This window comes from Ostrea edulis, chromosome 2 (assembly GCF_947568905.1).
Source record: "Ostrea edulis chromosome 2, xbOstEdul1.1, whole genome shotgun sequence".
Classification (NCBI taxonomy): Eukaryota; Metazoa; Mollusca; class Bivalvia; order Ostreida; family Ostreidae; genus Ostrea; species Ostrea edulis.
In genome coordinates, this window is record NC_079165.1 from 46,865,127 (window position 1) to 46,892,764 (window position 27,638).

Genomic DNA, 27,638 nt, shown 5'->3' on the forward strand with positions numbered 1-27,638 from the left:
GTGGGTGCACTAAAGTAAAAAAAAAGGCACTACTTTATCATTTAAATACTGGGACCCAACCAGGTGCGGATCCAGGAATTGCGGTTACAGAGGGTGCCACTCTATGAGACGGGATCGGGGCCACCTTGAGGCCCCCAGTGGGTCCAGGGCGAAGCCCTGGTAGGGGCCCAGGGAGCAAAACCCCCGGAAGCTCCTGGATATTACAGGGCTTGAAATATGTCCCATATTTAGTCATTTGTACTATTTCCTATAATTTTTAATAAGGTGAAATGAATAAAATGACGCAAATTCTAAGGGTTTTTGGAAAAAAATTAAGTTCTCCCAATAATGTAATTCAAGAAATCAAAATATTCTGTCATTTATTTTTCCAGGAGAGGAAGAAATTATTGCTTTTTTTATCGTTGTGAACATTTTTCTAAACTAGAGTAGATACCACGACTGACCTTAAATTTGAAAATTTTAGGAAGCCGGCGCCCCCCTTAAATCCGCCACTGCCAACTGTAAACCGTGAAAGTAGTCGATTGATTGGAGGAATAAACAATACATATATGTATATATTATTATATGATTGAATAATTCCTAGCTCTCTAATTGGCTGAGATCCAACAATGTAGAAATCATACTACGTTATGTTTACCTGCACGTGACCTTCCAGGTGAACATAAGGAATTATTTTTTCCACATAGAACCAAAAATAGACCTTCCAGGTGAACATAAGGAATTATTTTTTCCACATAGGTCGTTGAAACTTACATTTTAGAGCAAAGAACAATCTTGAAGGGTTTTTTAATCATTTAATAAAACAATTATTGCTGTTTTTGAGGTCAATACGATGATTTAGCCACCTTCAAAGTACAATATTCACCTCGCCCTTCGGGATCAGTGAATATTGTACTCCTCAGATGTCTAAATCATCGTATTGACCTCAAAAACATCAATAATTGTATAATGTTGGCAAAGTGCATACGTATGTTTACTTTCATTATATGTAATCATTCTGATTCACTGCAAGAAAAATAGTGATCTGTCCCTTGAAGTTAAATAAAGCCAAAATAATTGCAGATTCAGGGCCGTAAATTAACCTTCAATTTGGAGGAGGCAGGAAATTAGGCGGGGGTCTGTGCACACTGAACACGTTTCGTGCAAAATCCTTGATTCTAGGGCCTTCTAAGATGTTACTTGACTAACTCATTCTAAAAGAAAGATTTGGAATGCTTTTTAAGGGAGGTATCATGTTCTTAGTTATTGGAAACAACATAAATTCTAATGAACTTTAAATTTTAATTTTTTTTGGCTCAAAAGTTGGAGGAGGCAGCTGCCTCCTCCGCCTCCATGTAATTTACGGCCCTGAGATTTCTCTTTCATTGCTTTCTATTTGCAATTTTATTTTACAGACTGCAAGACATAGTACATAAATGTATAAAGTACTAAATATTCTAGAGCCTAAGAGGATCGGTATGCCTAGCTAGGCTATTAGTAATCTCAGCGAGATTCGTCGAGGCTGGATATGTGGACTGACGCCTATCCAGCCTCGACGAATCTCGCTGAGATTAGGCTATAGTACTTTGAAGGGTTTCTTTTTTTTTCGTAAGTAAATTTCGAAGCCTAGACAAGTTTCGTGTAAAGATTCACCTATTAATTGCGCTAGCAGCTTTCTATTTTACTACTTACTCTCGCTGCCAGTTTCAAAACAATAGTTCAACAAACCGAATCGTTCACAAAACGTGAAACCTACTTCAAAATTGTCGCGGGATTTCGACTCCAGAGACCTATCGAACGTAACGTTCGGAACCTCTAAACTCCTTTGATATATTTCCGAAAAATGAGTGACATAACTTTACATCCTGCAGAAAAGTAATTATCATAAAAGCTATTTAAATCTTTATCTACAGTTGCTTTATTGTCTTAAAAGGCAGATTAGGCCTTACTTACTATCGAGCTTTAGCTCTAAGCCTATTATGTAAAGCGCGATAACTCATCAAGGTCGTGTAGCTATGACGACACTTACCGCCATATTGTTTATAACAATGGTCGCCTTTATACCGTAGACTAAACATACATGTAGAAAAATTGAATTAAATAAGAAAAATGGCGACACAGACTCAAACAGTGAAGCGATCTGGCTTTCAACAAGCCAGGGTCCACGATTATCTCTATGGTAAGTTATTATTCTTGAATGTTTCTGTGATTTCATTGTTTATTTGTATTTGTTATTTTTTTTTTTTTTATTGCTTTGAAGCCTCGAAACTTAATCCATCAAATATGAAAGTCCACAACCAGATATCAACTGTTTAATTAGTTTTAGTAACTTTACGGATATTGAAGAATAAATGCTATCGTAAAGTCCGCGGATCGAATAACATGGTTATGCCATATTGAAACTACATGTGTTATATCGATCAGACAGGATAATTACAGGTCTCTGATATATATATATATATATATATATATACACACACACACACAAATCATTTGAAACACAAACTTGTGCAACATTATATGTATATCTAATATTAATAATATTTTTACATGCATTTTTTTTAAAATTCAAATATTTATAGATCCTCATAATGTGATGTCAAGTGAGAGAGATCATGCCAGGGCCACGTTCAAAGCTCACACAAGCACAGACCGTGTTGTAAGTAAAGAAAGGAAGCATGAAAAGTTGGGTTTTTTTTTGCCAGATATATGAATGTTCACAATATTTAGTGTGTGCTTGATGTCAGATATTTTAGTGTTCATTGGTATATTTTCCAGAAACGGGTGCCCTTGTATAATACTATGTTTAGTGAACTACGTCATCATCCCCGTTTTCAAATGCGGTTAGATGTTACAGATCCTGTGCCAAAATTCATATCCAGGCAATGGAGAGGCTATGCTGACCAAGCTCGTGAAGCAATGATGCGTTACACAACGTAAGATTAGAAGCATTGCCAATATAGAATTCTATGAACAAGTGAAGTTTCCATGTAAAATAGATACTTTATATTAATTTACTTTCATGCTTAACTTTCAGTTTTAACTATGATCCAAGTGTCACAGTACCACCAAAACATTATGCAAATGCAGAAGTTGGAGGACGAAATCGATACAAATTTTTTAAAAGACCAATAATTCCATTTTTACAACAAATCCCACCAGAAGTTATGCTTGCCACAGCAAGGTAAATTGATTCCAATGAACTAGCAAGTTAACATATTAGTATCACAGATATTTTTGAAAACTATCTTCAGCTGCCATTAATTTTGACTCTTTGTTTTGAAGCCATAGTACTTTGATACAAACTTTCATTTGCTTTCCATTAGATATACAAGGCTGTATTGTATATCTAAATGTACTCTCTTTTATTGATAAATGGCTTATATAAATGATATTGATAATGTATATTGAGTCAGCATTCATTTCTGTAGGGAGGAAACTCTCCTGGTTTGTGAATTGTGAGTTTCAGTGATCAGAACATTATGCTGTTGTAAATCCTTATATGAAATCCATTATAATTTTGGTTTTGGTATTTAGATCCCTATGGACCAAAGTAATTAATTCATATAGTTAGGTTTCAAAGATCTTTTCATTTCTTGACCATTATCTCTAAATAAAAAGTCGCATAGATGCAGGTTATGAGTGCAAAAAAAAATTAAATTAAAAAATAGTGATATATATCATATATTTTATATTTGGTGTGAAAAGATTTACTGAAAATTAATCAAGTAAATTCTTTGTGAACAAAGGATTATATTAACATGTACTGTTGGTGATCATTTTGGATATATGGATTTTGTAAAAACAACAGTCACATTATCAGTTCAGAAGACAATAAACTCACTTTGAAATTGATACCTAGAATTTTTTAATGCAAGTTATTTCAAATTAACTACTCAATTTTTCAAAATTACTTAACTATATTTAGAAGATCAATACATAAAATTCACTCAACAAAATAGTGTGTTTGCATTGTTAGCTTCCTTATACACTTATAATACCTTTGATAAGGGCAAGAAAACATCAGACATCTGGATGGACATTCGACTTTTTTTTTTTTTAAACATAGACATCTTGTAAAACTTTTGCTGGAATAACCACAAAGTTTCACCATACTGTTTGTGAAAAAAACTGAAAGCTATTAAGGACTTTAAACATTAAATTCTTTACAAATTGTAAATCTCCATAATATAGATTGTTATACATGTAATGAAGTTTTTAAATCATTATCTAGGCAAGATCCGCTGGCAGGACCTGACCAGTTGCAGCTTGAACGTCCTCCAACCCCTTTGACGAAAACAGTGGAAATTCAAACAGACTACAGAGACTCTGAGGCCCAAACTGATCCATACACACCAGAGTATGTTGTACGTCCAGGGTCTGCCCCAGAGTTATTGACTCTGGCCACTTTGTCACATGGTAAGAGTTCTCTGAAATTTAAGATGGTTTGTACATGTTTCGTAAAATACCTATGATGATTGGCTTGAAAACTTTGTATGCACAGCTGTAACATTGATGTTGAGAAAAAATATTTTATTTAGAAAATATATAACAGGTCCTTTATTTCTAAAATTACAGGTCGAGGACTTCCTGCTGGTTTGGCTGAGGTGGAAATGATTGAGCGTGCTCGTACCAAACGTGCATGGGAGGCAACTCTTCCTCCTCTGAATGATGTATCTCAACTTGAAAAAAGAAGAAAGATGATGGATGAGATGGAGAGAAAAGAATGGGCTCTCAGGGAGCAAGAGATTGAAAAGTATGAAATTATTATTCAAGTCTATAAAAATCTAAACAAAAACAAAGAAAATGAATTCACTTTAAAGATTTCAGTTCTAGAGTAATATGAATGTAAACAGCTTGATAGGAAAGTTTACTTTAATTAGCATTTTAACTATATGTTAGCAGAACATTAAAAGGTGACATGAATTTCAGGTTACAGGATGCTAGACTAGAAGTGTTGAAACAACTTCTGAAAAAGAGGGAAGAAAATCATGCAGAATTGAATATCAAGAGACTGGACAAATTGTGGACAAAAAAGCAGAAAGAAAAGGATTATAGAGTAAAGAAAATTAGGAATGAACACATAAAGTGTATGTATAATAATCTTTCATTAGTTATATGTGTGTTATTTTGTACTTCAAAATACAAAAACATGTTCCCACTTTATGATATACAAAAATCTTGTCTAATAGAACCATTTTGTCAGAGGGGTAACTTTTGTGACCAGCTGTCAGTTTAGGAATATTTAAAGTTCTGAAAATTTACAGCAATCAGAAAGTTGACAAGAAAAAGAGGACGGGTGGAAGGCAAACTGGAGAGAAGAGATATTATTCAAGAGTTCTCAAATTTCGGATCTCAGACATATGCCCCTCTGACTAGGATTGGAATGTTTTTGGATCGTGGATCTGAACAGTATGTTGTAAAGAGTCGCCATTTGAGCACTTACCAGGGTCTGTTGGAGCTGGAAGCCTCACTTCCAGATTTTGTTGTGAATCCCCGTGTGAAAGCACCAAAACCCAAAACTGTGACAAAGACTGGGTACATGAAGAGGAAATATCGTCAGGAGCAAGAACTTAAAGACATGCATACAGTAATTCTATATGATTATTTGATTATTCCATATAAATTTCTAAAGAAAAAAATCGGACGTGATAAAATTTATAGTTTTCATTACATGTCACCCTGAGAAACTATTTCCCTTTTTTTTTTTTTTTTAGACAATTGTGGAAGAGAAAGAGAAAGGAGAAATGGACCCCAAACCATTGAGGTTCCTTCAGAAGATTGAGAAACCAATTCCAAGGCCCCCCACTCCCACTGTAGAGGTTCCATCAGAGGTAATTAACCCAATTCTTTTCTGGTTTATTTCCATTATATATATACTGGCAAAGGTGAATGGGACTTAGGTGTTCTTATTTAAAAAACATTCTTTAACTTGTAATAAAAGAAATATAAAAATTTGTGTTGATGATTCATCTTTACATATATTCAAGACAGTCATGTACATTGTGTTGAATAGGGATGTAACAATACATCGATATATTGTGATGCAAAGGGGTTGATATGATACATCGACATATTAAATGAAGTATCTATTTTTTCCCAATACTTTCCGGAGTGTATTATGTTCCCGTTTTAGTTTTAGAATTAGAGTATTTCTAATAATTGGCAGAATGATCAAAGATTGTTTAATAAAAATTAAAAAATTAACATACATCATTTTAGAAACAGGTAAATATATGGTAAATAGAAATTATCAATCTTAATTTTGCTTTTATCTTCGTAGATAGAAAGTTATTTGAAAACACTATAAGAATAGATTTATTGTAAAAGAAACAATAAAAAATGATGTTTTCCTTTCTTTGATAACCACGTATAAGCCACTCAATGTAATAACTCAATATATTGTAGTGTATAAGCCACTCAATGTAATAACTCCATATATCGTAGTGTATAAGCCAATCAATGTAATAACTCGATATATCGTAGTGTATAAGCCAATCAATGTAATAACTCGATATATCGTAGTGTATAAGCCAATCAATGTAATAACTCGATATATCGTAGTGTATAAGCCAATCAATGCAATAACTCGATATATCGTAGTGTATAAGCCAATCAATGCAATAACTCCATATATCGTAGTGTATAAGCCAATCAACGTAATAACTCCATATATCGTAGTGTATAAGCCAATCAATGTAATAACTCCATATATCGTAGTGTATAAGCCAATCAATGCAATAACTCAATATATCGTAGTGTATAAGCCAATCAATGTAATAACTCAATATATCATAGTGTATAAGCCAATCAATGTAATAACTCGATATATTGTAGTGTATAAGCCAATCAATGTAATAACTCGATATATTGTAGTGCTTTTCTGAAATAATGTTACCTCACAATACTTTTCTTTCTCGCAACACAGTCCTTGTATTGAATCAAAAATATATTCTGATTTATACCAGAGTTAAAAATTTATGTTTAGGAAACCAGTGGTTTTGAACTTAAGATTAAACAAAGTGATGCTTATGGGAACACAGTGAAGGAAATCAATAATTTTGTCCTAAATTTACTGATCTTGGAAAAAAACCACTTCATAATGTTGAAGTTGAAAAACTACTATTGGTGTTCAAACTGATCTATCACTTCATTATTTTCATGAATTCAGTATGTAAATCTTTGACTTATAAGTCATTAACCTTACATAAAATTATTGAAATTTCTACCATCCATATCAGAAAGCTATCCTATAATACATATGATTTACCAACTATTAATTACTGTCTTAGTTATTATTAATTAAGAGTGGGAATATACCCAAGAGTTACGTAGAACAAAACTTATATGGCTTGAGCCCTGAGTATTTCCACAATCTTTTTGCTTTTCAGTTTTCATATTTACACACTACAGTCAGAATTAGTTTATTATCTGTTTGTACCAAAACATCACACAGATATATTTAAAAATTCTTTTCAGTGCACAGGTTTACACCCTTGATTATAAATGTCTGTCCTTCTGCCTGGACCTTGTAGGCAAGATGCAAAGTGAACTGTAAGTTCCATGATCTCACAACTTGGTACATTTGATCACCATGATAAGAGGAGGATGCATATTGTTTTCAAGGTCCGTGGTCAAAGGTCAAAGTAGTAGTGTCAGTTACAAGGAAAACCTTGTTGGCAGAATACAGACCAAACTATTGGGACTTTAAAACAGATAATCACCATGATGAGAGAAAGATGCCTGTTGTTTTTGTAGGTCAGAGGTCAAAGGTCAAAGTCATAACATCAGTTAATAGGAAACCCTTATAGGCAGAATACAGACCAAACTATTTAGGCTGGGACTGTCAAACTTGTAACACATTAACCTTATGCCTATTTTTTCTCAAGGTTGTAGTATCATGTAGTAGCAAATCCTTGCTTTCGTTACGGATACAAATATTGTGCCGAAGTTTAGTCACAAGCTTCCTCAGTTTTGCATTTCAGCAGGATTAGTGGACCATGCTTTGAAGTAGGTCAAACAATTTTCCAGATTTTTTTTCCATTATGAATCCTGAAATTTGTTACAACCTCCCTCTCTGAGAAATACATTATCAGTTCACACTTCAGCTTGATTGGTGCACCATGACCTACTTTAAGGCTAAAAGTAGGTAAAATAGTTATCTGGACTTTTTCTCATCATGGATAAAGATATTGCACTAAAGGTCTAACCAGCATACGTTGTACCATTTGCGGTACTCTTGTTGGATATTCCTGCAGCTTTTGATTTAAAAATTTAAACATGAACTTATATCAACGAGTTACATATCAAGTTTGACTTTGGGCTTTCTTGACCTATTTTCTAAAGATTTAAAACCCTTGACCTTTGCAAAATATTCCACAAATCAGGGTCCTTTTGTGATAGTTTTTATGCTAGACTTCCTAGTATAGTTTTTAATCTATCTTTCTATAAGTTTGTCTGCATATACTTTAACCTTGGTCATAACTTCTCAATGGATGGTGATAGAGCTTTCATATTTCTCATGTGTATTCCTTGTTTCAACTCATGACCTTGGAGTTTTAACTACTTTTGAAAAATTTTAACCTTGGCCATAACGTTTGAATGGTTAGTGCTTGGGCTTTTGTATTTCACATATGTATTCTTTGTGACAGGACCATTTTTTGGTACCAAAATTTTTTACCTCAAGACTTTCATGACCCTCACATGGGGGCATCAATATTTCACAAACACATCTTGTTTAGTTTATCAACACACAAAATTCTTCATTCAGAATTATCTTATTAAATCGTGTATTATATATTTCATCAAGTTAATAATTTCTTAAATACCCAATTAGTGAGTAATAAAATGTAAATTGATTTATAAAGTACTTAGCTAATCAGAAAGTTATTACAATAAAATACCTCATAGATTGTAAAAAGTTGAATTAAAAGCCAAGATAGAATATTTACCAGTTTTATTTCATTTAATTTTTCCTTTTTATTGATACATCTTAATACAAGTATATCTGGTGGTAGTTTAGAAAATGTTGACAATTAAGTATTAACAGAAGTAGTGAATGATTTAATGCTTTTCTTGATAATCCTTCACAACTAATGTCTTGTATTTCTAAGGAACTGGAGCGAGCCGGAGATAAAATAGTATGTAATACGAGTAATTATTCACGGAATGTAATATCATATAGCAATTCGAGTGGCTGATTTGGATTTTACTCTTTATTTTCTTTTTCCCATTGATACCATTTTAATGATCTGACCACCATTGTTTAAATCATCTAAATAAAACTTGTGATTGAGTTCCATTTTACATAGCATGAATTTAGGGAATTTTCCCCCTTTTTTTGTGTTGTTTGATTGTTTGGAGTTTTACGTCTCCTTGAGAATTTTTCACTCAATGAGAGACGTCTTTTTTAGTGTTAAAAAATTAACAATATATAATAATCATCAATATAAGATTTAACAAAATATCAGTGCCTCAATGATACACAAATGATAAGAAAAACAATGAATTATTTCTTTTGAAACAGTTATGCATACAATGGGAATTAATTAGCAACAATAAGCCTTTTCTGAAAGGAAATAAATATATGTAATGCATATCAAACAGGGCTTACATATTCTTTTTGCTTTAAAATAAAAATGAATTTAAGAAACTAACAAGCACGAGTGATATATATTCGGTATTATATAGCCTTAGCAGCACGGTTTACAGAAGAATTATGCTTTAATGGTGGAAAAAATACAGGAGCATATATAGATGTGCATGCATATTGTCTATGGTTTGAAGGCATCACTGAATGGCTTGCCAATGACATATAGAAGTTGTTTTATGATATGGTGGAAAGAGTGATTAACATTTTTTACCCTCCGTATAACACTAAAATTGATGAAATCATGCTTTATGATTAATCATTCCATCTCATTATGAAGTTGAAATTTTCTGCATTTTTTCTTTATTTCTAGACTTGATGATAATGAATGGTGTATATGTTTGTATATAGAATACTGTTATAAATTATCTATAAATAACATGGAAATGAATAAGAATAACTCGAGATGTATATATGGCATTGATGTGCATATATTATACTCAAAGTCATGTAATAAAAATCCCAAGCTGAATGTGTTGGTTTACTTTCATAATATTTTAGGAGGAAGAAGAAAAAGAACTTGGAGTTATCTTCTTGCAACAAGTCATCAGAGGAAGAGCAATACAGAATATGGTAAGAATAGAACATTCTCTGAAATTTATGTATGTTAAACATTCCAAAAATTTACATTTCATCATAAAACATATGCATGCATTTGCAAATAACAATAGTTTATTGATTTTTGAATAATTTACTGGTTTCTCCTAAAGAGTAGATGATCCCTGTGAATTTTGAGGTCACATGGTTAAGGGTCAAATGAAATTGATACACTGGTTCCTTCTAAGACGTAAATGTCCACTGATGATTTTGAGGTCACTAGGTCAAGGGGCAAACTGGATATAGTAATATATTGTTTGCTCATTAACATGAGAATCCTTTGCTTGAAAGGCATCAAACTAGGTACGCTGGTTCTACTACATAAGTAGATGAGCCCCTACTGAATTATAGGTCACAAAGTCATAGGCTAAACTGCTCTGGATGTAGGGAGACACTGTACACTCAATATCTTAAGATTCCTTTGCTTGACAGACAAGCATGGTGCTCTGGTACATCTTAAGGAACAGATATTAAGTAAATGACCCTATTGATTTTAAGGTCAAAGGTCAAAGTACTCTGGACATAAAAAGTATTATCTGATCAATATCTTGTGAAACTTTTGCATGGCGGACATCAAACTTGGTACACTGGAAAAGAATATATGACCCGCATATTTCAAGTGGCAAGGTCTAACCCCTTTTCATTTTGAATCTCACAAGGTCATAAATCAATTAACTCTGGATTTAAAAACTAGTGCTTATTTAACCCTTTACCTGATGGAGATCAAACTAAGTATTGTGTTTGCCCCAAAGTAGTAGATAATCTGTATTTCTCAATATCATTAGTTATTCTAAATTTAAAGTCAATCCTTTTCAATATTTGTGGGGAGGGGGGGGGGGGGGGGGGGGGGGGGCTGCATATAGGTTTCTAAAACATTTCTTGTTTCTTTAGATTTTCGAAGGAAAAGAGAAAAGACAGGAACTAATCAAGGAATTAAGAAGTACACATGCTCTGCAAGGTGCAGAGCAACAAATCAAGCAACAGGAAAAGCAAGCAACACTAGCCCTGCAACGCCAGCGAAGGCTCCATGAACACAAGGTATGAAATTATTGTCTTCAACAGTGTTTCATACTACTAGCGTTATGCCGCACATTGTAGATATGCAGGAAGAGTTACAAATTACTTGTAAAGTGTATATATGCAGAGTAAACCCTTTAATCTGTAACATTATTTTGATCATAAATACAGGAAAATCATTTAGTGACTTTAAATTTTCAGTAAGGTGTAAAAGCAATAGTTCCTTGTCAAGTTGGCCTTTATATTTCTTATTTAAAATGCACAATGTGACTACATCATCTTAATCTGGAATATTGATTAAAGTGTTTCCTTCAAAAAGATTTTCTCTCACAAAACATACCATTTCAACATGTCCAAATCCCTATTTCATCTATTATTCATATATCAAGATCTTTATATGATTAGAAGCAGGGCAAATGAAGGGATCTTAATTAACAAGGCCAATGCATAATTAATTATCTGCAAAAGGAACATTTGTAGACTGCAGTTTTTCTTAAGTGTTGTAATATCCATCTAAAAGAGATTCATTTGTAAGTCATCCTGCAAAGTTTCTAGGTCTGCACACAGGAATTTTCAAATTTTTATTTAAAGACATCATTAAAGTTTCTCTCTCTGGAATTAGTTTGTGAAATGCATATTCTTAAACTGAAAACCAGTGCAGCATTGCTTGGGATACATCAAGTAGTATAATGAGATGGTGAAATTTGAAAAAGAACTTCACCTTTGACCTTAACAGGAATTACTGGTTGATGAGGCAATGAGCCAGTTGGAGGGTTCCTCTCTGGGAGACACCCTGGACTTTCTTAGTAAGGAACTGGTCCGTCTGCAGGAGGAGAGGAGGATACATGCGTTCTCCATGCTTGCTGAGAGACAGAGGAGAATCAGAGAGGCTGAGGAGAGTGGCAGGAGGCAGGTTGAGGAGAGGAGGCGACGCGAGGAGGATGAAGTTTTTAAACAGGTCAGTCATCATTAAGCACCTCATGACTAGAAATGAATTATTTTAGTGCAATTTTTATGAACATGTTAAATTTTGGGAATTCAGTGTTATAAATACATGTATTTGAAAAGTATTATACAATGTATATTACATGTATTAATATTAATAGTAGATCTTTATTTAACAGTAGTATGTATATTTCTGTTATGGTAATTTGTATTTTACAGGTGCATGGTCAAGGTCCACTATATATCACATGTATTAATATTAATAGTAGATCTTTATTTAACAGTAGTATGTACATTTCTCTTATGGTAATTTGTATTTTACAGGTGGTCAAGGTCCACCAGAGGTCAGTGGAAACATATCTGGAGGATATTATTCTGGGGTCTATTGACAAGACAGCAGATGAGCAAGCTCGAGCTGAGATCATGGAACAGGCTGAGAAAATCAATGATCTGGCATATGAAATAGAGGACAGGTATATACAGCATGAGAAATAATTCTATATTGCAACACATTTTACATGTAACAAATGACCATGAAGGTTGTTTTTATTCATCTTTACATCATGAAATTTAAAAAAGCAACAGTTTGTGGAGATGAATACCTTTTGTAGACAGTATATGCACTTCCATGGACAATAATCTTTTAAACATTGGTTGTGTTTCAGTCGAACACAGCTCCAGTCAGAAGAAATCGTTGCTGATCTTGTTCATTGTTTCTTATTACCTGAAGTTAAGAAAACCACCATGAGAGAAAAAGGTAAAATTTTCAAATTTTTATAAATTTGTTTTAGTTTTTGCAAATTTCAGGGAGAATTTGCAATACGCATAATTTAGCATTTGGTCTCTATTTGCCAAGTGTACATATTTATGATAAGTCATAGAGATAATGTGCTTTTTTCTCAAACATTACAGTGAGAAGAGATCAGCGGAAATATCTCTTAGCAGCTCATAAAGAGATTCACAAAGAAGGGGAAGATATACTGTCAGTGAATGCTAAACCTGGTAAACCAGACTCTGGCAAAGAGGAGGGGTCTTCATGAACTTCCAAAGCCGCTAAAACTGCCAACCTTTAAAAACAAATTGTCAGAAAAACATTTCAGTGGCAGTGTTCAAGGCATTAGTAATCTATAAGGCTAGGGCTGCAAATCAGAACTATTGTGCGACTGAAACTTCTGACATATCAAATGGATTTTTACTATCATTAAACTTTTTTCTTCAAGGCTATACTTATATTTACGAATCTGAAACTGGTTTTCGATGCACCCTGGTATAAAGAGTATTTATTTAAGAGTTATGTTACCATCATTCACTGTGAATGAAATCATGTTTATAAGATTCAATGAGCTATTCTGTGATACAATTCATCTTAAATAGATAAATCATGTTTATAGGTGAATGTTCAGCAGTTATAGTGTATCTTACTGTAAAACTTGAGTATGTGAAAATATATTTCACGAGTTGTTTAACCTATGTTTTCAATAAAAGTTTAAACTTAATAGTCATTACATTTAATTACATTGAGTGAGGGATGCACTAGTGTCAAGAGTTATCTCCCTGATTTTCAGAAGACTATCGAGGTCTTCTGGAAATGGTCACATAATTACTGGGAATGACAATTCAGAACTCTGTATACATCTGTATCAGTCTTGTATAGGCAATACTAATAGCTTTGTAGTACTGGCACAAAGATTGAGTGAGAGATTAAGGTCACAGGTATAAAAGTAGGCACAGTTACTATATATCCACTGTATTTTGACCCAAAAATATCAAAATGATGATTGGAATGTCAAAAGGTGTTTTTTAAAAGTTATAAGACAGAACTGAAATCGGTACATTTATGAAAAAATATTTATTTGCTATCTCATTGTGATACATAGTACATGACTGTCAAATGTGCCATGATTTGATCAAAATGTACAAAAGGCATGTTGAAATCTGGTTGAATTATATTGTTATATACAAAAATCCATGTCTCTTGTCAATTTATCAATTTGCCAAATACACGTATAGGAACAATTCTGAGTATGGATCATGCAGTGCTGTCCTAGTTCATAATCATTCACTGTATTTAGTTTTTTGCTTCAGGTTAGTTGTCAGATCAGGGCATTTTTTGAGGTAAAACTTTCTTCATATCATTATACAGATTATCTTTGCCAGTCTTGCTTAAAATACATGTATAAAATGGAACTTTAAAAAGGAGGCGTTATATGGATCATATTTTTGAATTATTGGTCAAAATACTGAATTTTCATACAAAATTTCAGGTAAATCATTAAATATAGATGTTTTTAAGAATAGCTGTTTTGTCTGAAAAAACATATCGACCAAATTAATGAATTTACAACATTTAAATTAGTTCAAAGTATCTGCTACTTGTATCATAAATTACAAAATTGAAATACACATTAAGGGGTATAAATATTGACAATCGTGCAAATTAAAAACTTTTTGTTTAAACAATTCTTCCAACACAAGATGTCCTTTCCACACCCTTTCAAAATTTGAACTGACATAACATTTTTCAACTGGATATAGGTTTAAGTAATAAATATATAACATGTTTGGACAAATGAAATGATATTGGATCAGTATCTAAACAGTTATAGCATCCTGCACAGTTGTGCTTAAATGCAGAGAACTAACTTCCTTAAAATCACTGAATTCCTAACACAGACTGAGGAAGACATTTATTGATTTTTAGCTCACCTGAGCTGAAAGCTCAAGTGAGCTTTTCTGATCGCATGTTGTCTGTCGTCTGTAAACTTTTTACATTTTCGACTTTTTCTCCAGAACCACTGGGCCAATTTCAACCAAACTTGGCCAAAAGCATCGTTGGGTAAAGGGCTTTCAAGTTTGTTCAAATGAAGGGCCATGTCCCTTTCAAAGGGGAGATAATCACAAACATGCAAAAATAGGGTGGGCCGGGTCATTTAAAAATTTTCTCAAGAGCCACTGGGCCAGAAAAGCGGAAATTTACATGAAAGCTTTCTGACATAGTGCAGATTCAAGTTTGTTAAAATTATAGCTCCAGGGGGTTGGTTGGGGCCACAATAGGGGATCAAAAGTTTTACATACAAATATATAGGACAAATCTTTCAAAATCTTCTATTCAAGAACCACTGGGCCAAAAAAGCTGAAATTTACATGAAAGCTTCCTGACATAGTGTAGATTCAAGTTTGTAAAAATCGTGGACCCCAGGGGTTGGATGGGGCCACAATAGGGGATCAAAAGTTTTACATACAAATATATAGGACAAATCTTTAAAAATCTCCCAAGAACCACTGGGCCAGAAAAGCTGAAATTTACATGAAAGCTTCCTGACATAGTGCAGATTCAAGTTTGTTAAAATCATGGCCCCCGAGGATTGGATGGGGCCACAATAGGGGATCAAAGTTTTACATACAAATATATAGGGAAAATTTTCTCAAAAAATACTGGGCCAGGAAAGTTGAAATTTACATGAAAGCTTTCTGACATAGTGCAGATTCAAGTTTATAAAAATTATGGCCCCCGGGGGTAAGATGAGGCGACAATAGGGGATCAAAGTTTTACATACAAATATATAGGGAAAATCTTCTGAAAAACCACTGGGCCAGAAAAATTTACATTCACATGAAAGCTTCCCGAGACCAGGGCTCGAAATTAACATATGCCCGTCAGTCTGTGACTGGTTAAATGTCTGGCGGACTGACTGACATTTGTTTTAGTCATTCCGATGGGACCAGTTAATTTTCTAAAGCATCACTTTGGAAAATATACTTATGAAATTTATACACATATGGCATGCTTCGATCTGTAGATATCAGACGAATCTGATTCGTAAATATAAATCCCACATTTAAGTGTAACAATATTGTCTGAGGCATATTGGGTTAAATTTCATTTTAATAACATTAACGAAATATGTTTAATTATTTCTGGAAAACTGTTGGACTGGCTGGTATTTTTTTCTGCGGACTGGTTGAAATTATACCCCATCAGTCCAGCTGGACTCGTGACATAAAAAGTTGGCTTCAAGCCCTGGACATGGTCCACATTCGAATTTTGAAAAAATCATGGCCCCTGGGGGTAGGTTGGGGCCACAATAAGGATCAAAGTTTTACATGCGAATATATAGGAAAAATCTTTAAATATGAGCGATGTGACCCATGGCCCTCTTGTTTATGGGTTAAGGTCAAGCAATTACGTCTTTAAATAGTACACGAGTTGCTGGAAGACAACTGTAGCTGTCAGATGGGTTCAATTACCAGTGGCCAAATGGCTCAATTGGTAACACACCTGACTAGAAATTCAGGGGGCCTTGGTTCAAATCCTGGTCTAGTCTAATGCATTTTCTCCTTTCCTGTTGCATTTGGTGCCATAGACCAGCCCCTGAAACTGACAGGTGAAAATGCCTGCCTGGTGTTATTTAAAGATACTCAGCTGATGTATTCAAGGTGTGGAGACAAGGAGGGAGGAATGTGGTGTCATTCGGGTTCGATCGCCAGTGGACAGATAGCTCAGTTGGTAGAGCACCTGACTGGAGATTCATTTGGTTTGAATCCTGGTCTGGTCCATTGCATTTTCTGTTACACAGTTAAGTTTGAACCATATAGCAGAAATATTAAACTGATCACTCATTCAGAGAGTGTAGGTCAATGCATTATCCATATCACGAGTAGCAGTGAGCATCCCAATATATTCTTGTACAAGTTTAAACCTTATGCATGAAGAAAATAGTCATTGAGCAATGACATCCAAATCATAAATGGTTGAATACGTATACAGATGAATCAAAATCAAAGCAAGATTGAATCGTGTAAAGTTAATACTTTACTTGAAATAAACAATATCAAAAAGTTTAACCTGCTGTCGACAGATGCCACCAATGATGAGGGTATATAGCTATCTGGACATTCCACCTTGGAGAGCGAAATAAGGTTTCTGGGTTCACAATACATAACTATCAGATACATTCCTTGCCTCCATCTCTACTCCATTTTAATAGTGTTTGGTGGAGGTATCCCATGTTGCCTCATTCAGTAGGAGCAGCAATAACCAAGAGGCCCATCACTCACCAGTCCCTCATGAAATTAATGCACAAACTTTAATCTACACTTAATGAGGATGCTTGCATATTCGATATGTTTTGTGGTTTGAGAAAAAATTTTCAGAAGAAATTAACAATGTATATGTAAGTAAAACTTGCTGACATATGCACCCTTGTGGTTCTTGAAAAGATTTTCAAAAAGACTGTTCTTCGGTTTGATTTTCACTGCCTCCAAGACATTTAAATGCGACTGTTATGTCTGGCATTAAAAGTGAAAATCATGGGTCTTAAAGATATGACCTTTAAAAATAGAAGTTTATATCCGAGTAGGCATTGGCACAATAAAGAACCCTCAGTCATCTGGAGAAACATGCACAAGTCAAAATTTATGCTGTTGATGTCTCCATCTGAGTAAAATGTTCTTGAACAAGATGTAAATCAACATAAAATCAGAAGACTAAATGCAAAAGTTTAACCCCCATTGTGGCCCAGGGGGACATTGGCGAGAATAAAATTGAATCTACACTGTATGAGGAGGCTTGCTTAGAAAGAGCAAGTGGCATTAAACAGCTTTATATGCCCAAACATTTTTCAAATTCTAAAACATATTTTAAATTTAATCCATTAAGTATCATTAAAATTATAGAATTTTGTTGTTCAGATGATTTGTTGAAGAATTTCTCTAATATATATTGTATAACTCTGAATGGACTAATGCGCATCATGGAAAATGGCAGCAGAGTAATTGCAGTTCATAATGTCGTCTTCACTGAAAATACTTTGATATTTCTTTAACAAATTTATACAAGAACATGTGTATGGCCAAGATAATTTCTAGGAGGGAGATATTCAATGACAAACACCAGTACCAAAGGTATACCTGTGGTCGATTCATTTTGTATTTAAAGCACCATCTGCGGAAATGCAAATGACATCTTTCCACAAAAACACAATGAAATTCCTTTAAAATACTCCTCTTGTTTTTTTTATTATTTTTCTTTCTTCTTTAACAGAACAGTGTACGTAAAAGTACAAAATGGGGAAAAATATACAGCGTATCAAAGCTAAGCACCAGATATCGCATAATCAAAATGTGGCATCGACATGAAGCAACAATCTACTGCTATTTCTATTTACATATTAACATAATGAAATTTGGTTTACAAACACTCGCTTATTCACATGGATAGCTTAATCATGCTTTTGTAAACAGCATGTTTCAATGGCTTAAATGCTTTCAAATGCTAACTCATCTTTCAATGATGTGCTCACAATATGGATAAAAACGATAATGCTTTTAATTTAAATACTGTTACTTTGGCTCCTAATCTTTCTTTTCTCCAGAAAATACAAATATAACATCCTTTTAATGACAAATACATTATTTACTTTATATTCAAGTCCAACATAAACAAGGTAAAATTTACTGTGCATACTGTAAATCCATAGGATGCACACTGTAAATCTAGAAACTTTTGACAGAATCTATTTTTGTTCAATCAACATTGTGAATATGTACACTAGAAGAATATTTGTGCATGATAGGGTACTAATATTAAAACCTAAATGAGAGAAAACATTGCGAGGACCAATTCTTTTTTGAGTTTGTTCTCTCACTGAACACTCTTGTTAAAAAAACCCTGATCTACAGTAAAATAAAACAGGACAGAGAAACTCGTACATTCAGACTCATGAAACCATATAAGAGCAAAACCTTTTTAAAACATTTTTAAAAACATAAAATGAACACCATAATCTAATGATGCTTAAGCCATTTCAAACTTCCAGCTGTACCTTTTTTGCAAGAGTACATTAAATTATTGATAAACAGTTCAAACCTTCTATGTATAAGTGCATAAAATGTCTGTTCATAAAAACCCTTTGACAAGTATGAGCTTCAACACAAAATAGATATAACACAAATGTATGAAATATCACTTTATACAGCATCTACACTAGTATTATGATACAGAAGAATCTGTTTGACTTTGCAGAATAACACCTCTTAACTAAATGTATAAAAGTAACACAAATGAAATTTTAAAAGTCCAAGGGACATAACTCTGCCAATTTTTTTTTGACATCTTGACCTGCGAATTCTTGTGACATATCTATATCCTGAATTTCAAAAAGTTCAAAATGTCCATGCATGTCAGATCGAGATAATGACCAGAAACTATGAATGGTTTGAAATTTTCTAAGTCTAAGGGATAAAACTTTGTCAATTTTTTTTCAATCAGAACCAAATAAGAATTTACATATACCAAATTTTAGTTGAATATGTGTCATCTGTAGCAGAGATAATGAATGGAAGCTGATTTATCACAAAATGATGGGAAAAGGCAACACTATATGCCCCAGACTACGGGGTAAAAAGAAAATTGTTTGGTACCTCCTGGGGAAATACATTTGTTCTAGACTTCCTCCATTTGCCAAACATTGAAATTTTAGATAGTACAAGATATTACATGGCTTAAAATATGCATGAGTAAGTGTTGGAAGTTTTGACTTATTTCATCATTTGTACACCATTTCTGAAAACAACTAGTAAAACCATTTTGATTTGGCACATTAACTAAACTACAAATCAAATAACAGTACTTTCAAAGATGCATTGTTTGTTTTCGAGTTTCACACCTTGTTTTATCAGCAATAACATGTACACACATAGCTGGTTGACTGTCTTTGGCAGCTTAAAACTCATCTCTCCTCTTGTCTCTTTGTCAATGTGGATCTGCCTCATTGGACGAGTCTATTGCCTCTCTGTTGCTGGATAATGAAATCAAATCTTGACTATCTTTTCTATCCTGGCCACTTGATGCCTCTTGTTCACTTTCGGCTGGCACTATAATTAAATATAGGTTGCACTTTTAAAGAGACCTAAATTGATTGAACTACATCAGTATATTTCTGGAATGCTGTTATAATAATATCCAGTAATATACACAGCTTTTACCATAGGATCTTAAACAGTTTCCTGCAAATTATCAAGTTTTCTATGTGGTGTAATGGGAAAAAAAATGAAAAAAGAGTTTTATATTTCGTATACAATGATACAAAAACTAGAACAGTTACCTTTTTAAAACAATCAAAATTACCGTCTTACACTCAGACACATCAGAACAATGGCCTTAGAATGTCCTAGAATTTTTAACAATGTCAAACCTTCCTACAAGATTTTATTCAAATTAAAGATGCACCATATTCTTTTAGACACAAAAAATATGCGGTTTTACCAAAGTTTATTCAACAAACATATGGGTGTAAGTCTTTTAGATACCAGGCTATTTTTTTTAAATATCATTTTTCAACATTCTGTACATAGTTCATGGTATATCTTCATAATATATACATATAATATACAATTACAGAAGTGTTTACTTCTTTTAGAGAGAGAGAAAAAGAAAGGAGAGAGAGAGAGAGCTATGAAAATATTTGGTTCTATCTGTTCCAAACGGCATCAAAATTTTCAGTATCACCATTTTTATAAGAAATCAATTTTTGTGTTTCATAGAATAACTTTAAAAATGATATTGCAGAACGCACATTCAAATTTTTTCCTCAGTGTTTTATTTTAAAATAATTTATGATAATTACTGGTTACATGTAGTTCGTTGACCACAAGTTTAGTGCTATATATAGAGTATTTCCTCTATATATTGAATGTGTGTATGTGTATATCTGTGTGATAGTGTAATAGTATTGTCTTGTATATGTTTTCTTATTCAATGTATGTAGTTAGAAAATAGTATATAAATTTACAAAAAATGGACAAAATGAGACAGGATCACCAGAGGCAAGAATACCTCAGTAATCACTGTATTTTGATTAATATTACAATGTAAACTATTGAATACTTAAATCTATCAACATCTTATATTGTAATCAAAAGCACATAATTTCTATAGATTTCAATTGATTGGCTTGTAGTAAGCAGACTTCATTTACAATGAACTTAGAACACAATGTTGCTTATTGTAAGATAATGATAGGTTCTCTGTTCAATATATCTTCATATTTCTTTGATAAAACTTATTATTACAACAAGATTGTTTATAATGAAATTCTGACTGATAACGAGATGAAATGCAGTCTTTCAAATAACAAGAGGCCCATATCGCTAGACGCTTACATGAAACACTTTGACCCTGCTGTTGTTCAGCTATTGTGATTTTGAAAAGGTTTTTTTTTGCAATCACAACCTAGCCCCATAAGGTCACAACATAACCATGATACAAAGTCACAAGGTAAAAAAAATCATGGTATGAAATACAAAGAATTTCCATACACACCACATGAAATCCTTACCTTAAACAGTTCAGAGGATATTAGGATATTGCCCAAGTTAACTTTTCTTAAAAGTCAGTCAAAATCCAAGATCAAGATTACAAAGTTAAATTCTTTGGTCCCAAAAAAGAAAGGTCTTGTCATAAGGAATGCATACATGTATATGAAATATGTAACATTCACTATTCAAAAGTTATGAACAGGTAAAACTTAAGATTTAAAATTTGAGTCAAACTCCAAGGTCAAGGTCACAAATTCAAGGATCTTTGCATCAAATGAAGTTTCTTGACATAAAGAATCTTTATACAAAATGTGAAAACTCTACCTTAAATAGTTCAGGAGATACTGCTTAGGTTAGATTTTCATAAAAGTAGATCAAACTCAAAGGTCACAGTCACAAGGTCAAAAACTTACCAAAACAAAGGTAAACACATATGAAATCTCTATCACTCATCATTCAAAAGTTACCACCAAGGTCTAAGTTTCAGATATACAGGACCATGAATAATGAAACATGAATCCCCTTCACACAAGGATGATTTGCGCCAAGTTTGAATGAGATTGGCCCAATGGTTCTTGAGACTTTAAAAGATGCCACAAATTTTTTACTAATTCTTAATTATCTTCACTTCAAAAACGGTGTGGCACTTCATTTAAAGAAACTTGAATCCACTTTATCCAAGCATGCTTGGTGTCAAGTTTGGCTGAAAGCAGCCCTGTGGTTCTGGAGAAGAAGTCAACAATGTTAAAAGTTTATGAACAGACTGATGCCAGACAAAAAGTGATCAGAATAGCTCACTTCATTTATTTAAGATAGATAGGATTTCAATTTTCAACAAAAATCTTGCTAAGATGTTTTGTTTTAAAATTGAAATTTATTCAATGTAAAGTAATATCTTATTGCAATTCAGTTGAAGTAGTACAATATCACGGTAATATTTTGTAGTCAATGTCCACCACAGACTAGGTACAATGTAGTTGCATCTTTGTCCTGACAAAACCATGAAATCTATGACTACCAACTATCCTGCTCATTTCACTGTTATGGATATGACACATGTAAACTTGACAAGTTGTGTGCTCAAAAACATGAACTCATTTTCTGCATTGTTTTACCATGGCTAATCAAACTAAGACATACCAGTAACTATGGGTATGACAATAGGCTGTGTTTGTATTGTGTCCGTGACCGTAGTAGATGCCTCAGATTTGACTGAGGCCTGCATTCCTGAAGGTAGCTGGGGCTGAATGTTGGCTATACTTTCTGGCCAAAACCTCTGTAATGGACGATTTTGAGGTTTCGACTTTGCTTTCTTTGTAGGTTCTGGGTTACTGGCATCTAACATTGGCTGCAGAATTCTTCTTCTGGCATTTATGAACCTAAATGCAATCATTTCAAATACATCAAACAAAAGTATATCATATTGTGCATTTCTTTATCAAAAATTCAATTTCAATGATTGTTGTGATGTGTTATATCCCCCCCCCCCCATAAAAAAATTACAATTTCAAATTAGATCTGTAGTATATTCATATTCTTACCAATTGTTGACTTGTAACAATGTCAGATTTGTTTGACTGGCAATTTGTCTCTTCTCATCTTCTGTAGGATATGGATGCTGTATAACATATAAAATTAAACCTATTGTTTTTATACAGTGTGACTGCAGGGGTGTCATGTTAAAACAAACAAGAGGTCAATGGGCCACATCAATCACCAGAGTTACCCTGCCCCTGCTGCTGTTCAAAGTTTGTAATTTTGAAAAGATTTTTTTTGCAATCTTTATTCCCAAGAGAAGTTCTGACTCCATATTGTACCCAAACCTATCCCCAAAGGGTCACAACATAACCAAACTTGAATTCACACAACATGGGGATGTCTCAATACCAATATGACTAATGTAACCTTGGTGTTCTGTAGAAGAATACTTTTAAAAAGATTTTTTTCTTTCCTGTATACATGCAGTATGTTAAATTTGATCTACCTTAATCCCAGGGGTAAGGATTTAAAGAGAGAAAAAAATTTGAATTTGCACAAACTTAGGAATGTTTGCATTATATTATATGGTTTAGTGTGGCCCTGCAACTCTTGAAAAGAATTTGTTTTAATTAATTTCCTGTATACTTTGATCTCCCATTGTGGCCCAAAGCCAGTGCCTTTGAATTGAACAAACTTGAATTCTAACTACCAATAAATGCTTACATGTCAATATAACTAATCATGGTCCTGCTGTTGTTGAGATTGAGATGAAGATTTTTAAAGATTTTCCCTATTTATCCCCAGGTAAAACTTTGATCCACTATTATGACCCTCCACTATCCCTGAACACAATGATTTGAAACTTGAATCTACACTATGTCCAGATACTTTCATGTAAAATTCAAGTTTTGTAACCCAGTAGTTATTGAGAAGATTCTTAAATAATCCCACCCTATTTTTGCCTTTTCTTGATTATCTATGTCTGAAAGCTTTCATGTAAATTTCAACTTTTCTGGCTGAATGGTTCTTGAGATATTTAAATGACACATCCTCCCCCATTTTTGGTTTTTCTTGTTTATCTTCCCTTCGAAGGAGACATGGCCCTTCATTTAAACAAACTTAAATCCCCTTTACTCAAGGATTGAAAGATGAAAATATGAAAAGTTAACGACAAAAGATGCTGGACAAATTTCCATCAGAAAAACTCACTTGAGACTTTGTCTCAGGTGAGCTAAATACATTGTGTTTGTGAATGTAATTTTGGTTATTTTATTCACCACTCTTAACAACTTGTTGTAAAGTGTTGATATCTGACATTGTTATTGACCAGATACAAATTCAAACTATACCTTCCAATAGCATCTACCTTGACTAAATGAGCTTAAGTTTGAAAAAAAAAAAAATTGGTCATGTGGCTCTTAAGAAATTGAAATTATGGAAAATTTACAGACAGACAATTGGCAACTTCGATCAGAAAAACTGAAGAAATTATGTAAGCCTTCAACTTTTAGGCAAGTTTTCACTGATTTTGTGACAGTAATTCTGAAAAAATCAGAAAATGTAAAGAGAAAGATTCACTTACTAAAATTCTGTATTAGATAAACTTGTGCTTACCACAATGTGTTGGAATAACCAGGACTTCATGACCTGAGTCGCCTGTTTTGGAAGCACCCCTCTCTTGCTTTTCTTCTTTCCAAGTGGATCATCATCATCAGAATCTACACCCAGAAATGAAATTAATAAACAGAAATATTCTATTCAAACTTTAAGAAAATAGATTTTGAAGACTTATCCTGAGGAGGATCCATACCTAAGGCAGATGAGGACTGAGCTGACTGGCTGTTGACTATTCCCAACTGAGTCAGAGTAGTGTTCCCCTGTATCACTGGACTGGACACAATGGGAGTCTGTAATGGTGTGGTTTGTATCTAAAATTTATTTTCAAAACCTCTATTATCTACGTTATTCCCCAAATTAATCATCTAATCATCATTATTCTTTCTCTATTTTCTAGTCTTTTTTCATTGTAACCCATAAAAACATGTGACATGTAGATGAAATATTTTAAAAACAATTAAGTGAAAGGAGCAGTACCTGTATAGGCTGAGCCACCAATCCTTGCGGTGTCTGCACCATCTGATACACCTGATTCAACGTGGGCATTGACGAAGATGACTGTTGGATCACCATTCCTGTGCTAGACACCACTCCCGCTGTACCTGATCCTTGACCACCACTTAGGGGTGGGGAGCAGCCATGTTCACTGAAGTCATCAAAGTCTGTGTCCACACGAAGCAGCTGCTCACTTTGTAGTTTGCCCTTCAGGCAGTTAATGTATCTGTTACAAAAGTCCTTACACAGCTCATTCACTTTTTCAAGTTCTAACAAATGAATCCGTAATACCTGTATAGATTTGACCATCTGCAAAAAGAAAGTGAAAATATCATTCATTGATTTAAAAATGCATTATGCTCAGAAAGGGATGTAACTCCTAGGGGTGTTCGGATGCACCAATTGCTGCATGAAACTGCAGAATTAAATTATCACAAAATATCTTGCTTATTGTTGAATATTTCAACAGTAAAATTCTGATCACACACCAAATTGTCCAGTTCTGCATCGTCACTGAAGAAAGGTTTTCTTTCTTTTTCCTGACGCTGCACAAATGTCTGTATGTCTACATCAAAACTATCAGAACTTGGACAGTCTGATGTCTGAGATGCCTGTTCACATTTCACAAATAGAAGCTCCATCAGAGGAAAAAGTGGATGCCTGAAAAGGAGAATCAAAATTGTGACGACTTTTCACAACAGTGATGAAGTTCTGAAGTCAATCAACTGAGGAATCTATATGACTGAATTCAGAACACTCTAAATATATTAGGTTTTTAAGTTTTTCCTATACAAATGTACATTATTTAGTTTCCTTAAAGCTTTTGATATGGAATTCAGAGAAAGGTATATACGATTTTTCCAAAACTTTTCAAAATCAGATTACAAACCCATATATTCTTTTCTTCTCCTCTTCATACTGTGCATCATTAATTTCCTGTATTGTGATTGTCCCCATAGACTCCACTGAACTATAATAACATAAAAAAAAAAGTTCACTCATATGCATGTTTACCCTTTCTAATCTCCGGCCGGGGAAAAAAAATCAAACAGTGTTACACTTCATTTTTTTCTAAACAATATCATATTTACATATTGAATATGTATATAATATCTATTCTATTTTCAGTCGGTAAATGGGTAAAGATATGATTTCATTAAACAAATTATTTTGTATTTTCACATTTTGATCTCGACTTACCTGTGAACATCTGAGGAGGTTGCATTTCCTCCTTTATTCAACAATTTGGACTCAGTGTAAGTAGGTGGGAGTCCTTGAACCATGGACATTTTCAATGGTCAAAAAGTGACACACCGGTCTTGTTCTTGAACGGCAACATTTGTATTCAAACCACTGAAAATTTACAGTCATGTTTACTTCTTGTTAAATGACAAAATAAGTACACACAACTAGGCTACCACTCACAGCATCGAAATTACTCACAGCAAAATAAAGCAAGATCTTCGTTTAATCGTAAATGCTAGCAACATTACACTCGTACTCGTGCTTCGAAATGCAAACAGACTAGATCTAATAGGTTTACAGAACATGATAAACTTAAGTAAATTAGATACAAAGTAACTGATCAAATTTGATTTATGATGAAAAGCGGACAAGTTGGATCTAGGAATGACAATTTGGGGCCGTGCCAAACGCCGGAAAAAATAAACTTCGTCGAAAATAGGTCAAATTGCAAATAATCGTACATAAAAAACATCACAATAGTTTACTTTTCTTGTCTGTTAAAAAATACTAATGATTAACATTGATCTGTTATTTTAAATCCTCATCTTCAATGATAAGAAGCAAATTAATGTAAACATTGCAACGTTTGACAAGCAGTCTGGCAGCTAATTGACAGCCTACCTCGCATAAAGACACTGTCACTCACCGTCAAAATGGCGCCCATCAATTACACTGGCCCACCCTATCACGTGTGTACTTACGTCACAATGAAGCAGATGCCCCCATATTTCGTTGAGGCTCCTAACGGGTGTACAAAAAAGACGTTCTAAGCCCCTATCATTTAAATAAAAAAAGGAAAAAAGATCAACGAGTCGATGATAGTATAATTTGACAACACGGTTTAGATCAATGGTCTTCAAGTTCACACCACTGCCAATATTCAAAAGAATGAGAGAGAGAGAGAGAGAGAGAGAGAGAGAGAGAGAGAGTGTGTGTGTAGAGATTCACGGTGGCGGATTTTTAGGGGGTGGGGTGGCGGATTTGTAGGGGGCACCCTCTTTTGTCGAAACGAAAATGTACGTCACTATCAAAAGTAGCAACCACCTTTTCAAATTAGAACTCTCGAATCATTTGAAGATATATCTCCAAATAGTAAAAGATATAATCACTGAATCACCGTGTACAATGTCACATGCGGGGACCTTGATCGGTGTAGCGCGGGGATGTGAATTCAAAGCGAAGAAAGTACGTCAATAAGTATTTAAAGACTGATTGTGTTTAATCAAAACAAATCTAGATAGCCAAAAGTATTGCACGGAAGACAATGGTTATTGACAAGCGAGCACTAGCAATTGGG

At 33.8% G+C, this 27,638-nt stretch overlaps 2 protein-coding genes across 11 annotated transcripts; one reads left to right on the forward strand and one right to left on the reverse strand.

Annotated features, from left to right (window-relative positions):
* Positions 1–1,991: 1,991 nt before the first annotated feature.
* Positions 1,992–13,683, forward strand: LOC130051724 (cilia- and flagella-associated protein 91-like). Of its 2 annotated transcripts, XM_056154272.1 has the most exons (16): positions 1,992–2,158; positions 2,562–2,638; positions 2,758–2,915; positions 3,017–3,163; positions 4,214–4,398; positions 4,558–4,735; positions 4,912–5,069; positions 5,247–5,569; positions 5,697–5,813; positions 9,093–9,119; positions 10,130–10,201; positions 11,117–11,263; positions 11,979–12,200; positions 12,512–12,660; positions 12,853–12,944; positions 13,100–13,683. In XM_056154272.1, exons 1-16 carry the CDS (start codon positions 2,089–2,091, stop codon positions 13,225–13,227), a joined length of 2,250 nt encoding a protein of 749 aa, XP_056010247.1. In that variant the 5' UTR covers positions 1,992–2,088; the 3' UTR covers positions 13,228–13,683. The 2 variants fall into 2 exon arrangements, with proteins under 2 accessions (XP_056010247.1, XP_056010248.1); XM_056154273.1 differs by lacking the exon at positions 9,093–9,119.
* A 4,496-nt stretch (positions 13,684–18,179) lies between these two features.
* Positions 18,180–27,112, reverse strand: LOC130051725 (homeobox protein PKNOX2-like). 9 transcript variants are annotated; one of them, XM_056154280.1, is made up of 10 exons: positions 26,988–27,112; positions 26,297–26,449; positions 25,986–26,066; positions 25,585–25,756; positions 25,079–25,405; positions 24,795–24,891; positions 24,599–24,702; positions 23,047–23,123; positions 22,646–22,884; positions 18,180–20,062 (listed from the first exon to the last, which is right to left on the reverse strand). In XM_056154280.1, the coding sequence occupies exons 2-10, from the start codon at positions 26,383–26,385 to the stop codon at positions 19,941–19,943; spliced, it is 1,308 nt and encodes a 435-aa protein (XP_056010255.1). In that variant the 5' UTR covers positions 26,386–26,449; positions 26,988–27,112; the 3' UTR covers positions 18,180–19,940. The 9 variants fall into 9 exon arrangements, with proteins under 9 accessions (XP_056010255.1, XP_056010254.1, XP_056010249.1 ...); XM_056154279.1 differs by having other exon boundaries at positions 26,963–27,112; XM_056154274.1 differs by having other exon boundaries at positions 24,795–24,912; positions 26,988–27,109.
* Between the last annotated feature and the right edge of the window lie 526 nt (positions 27,113–27,638).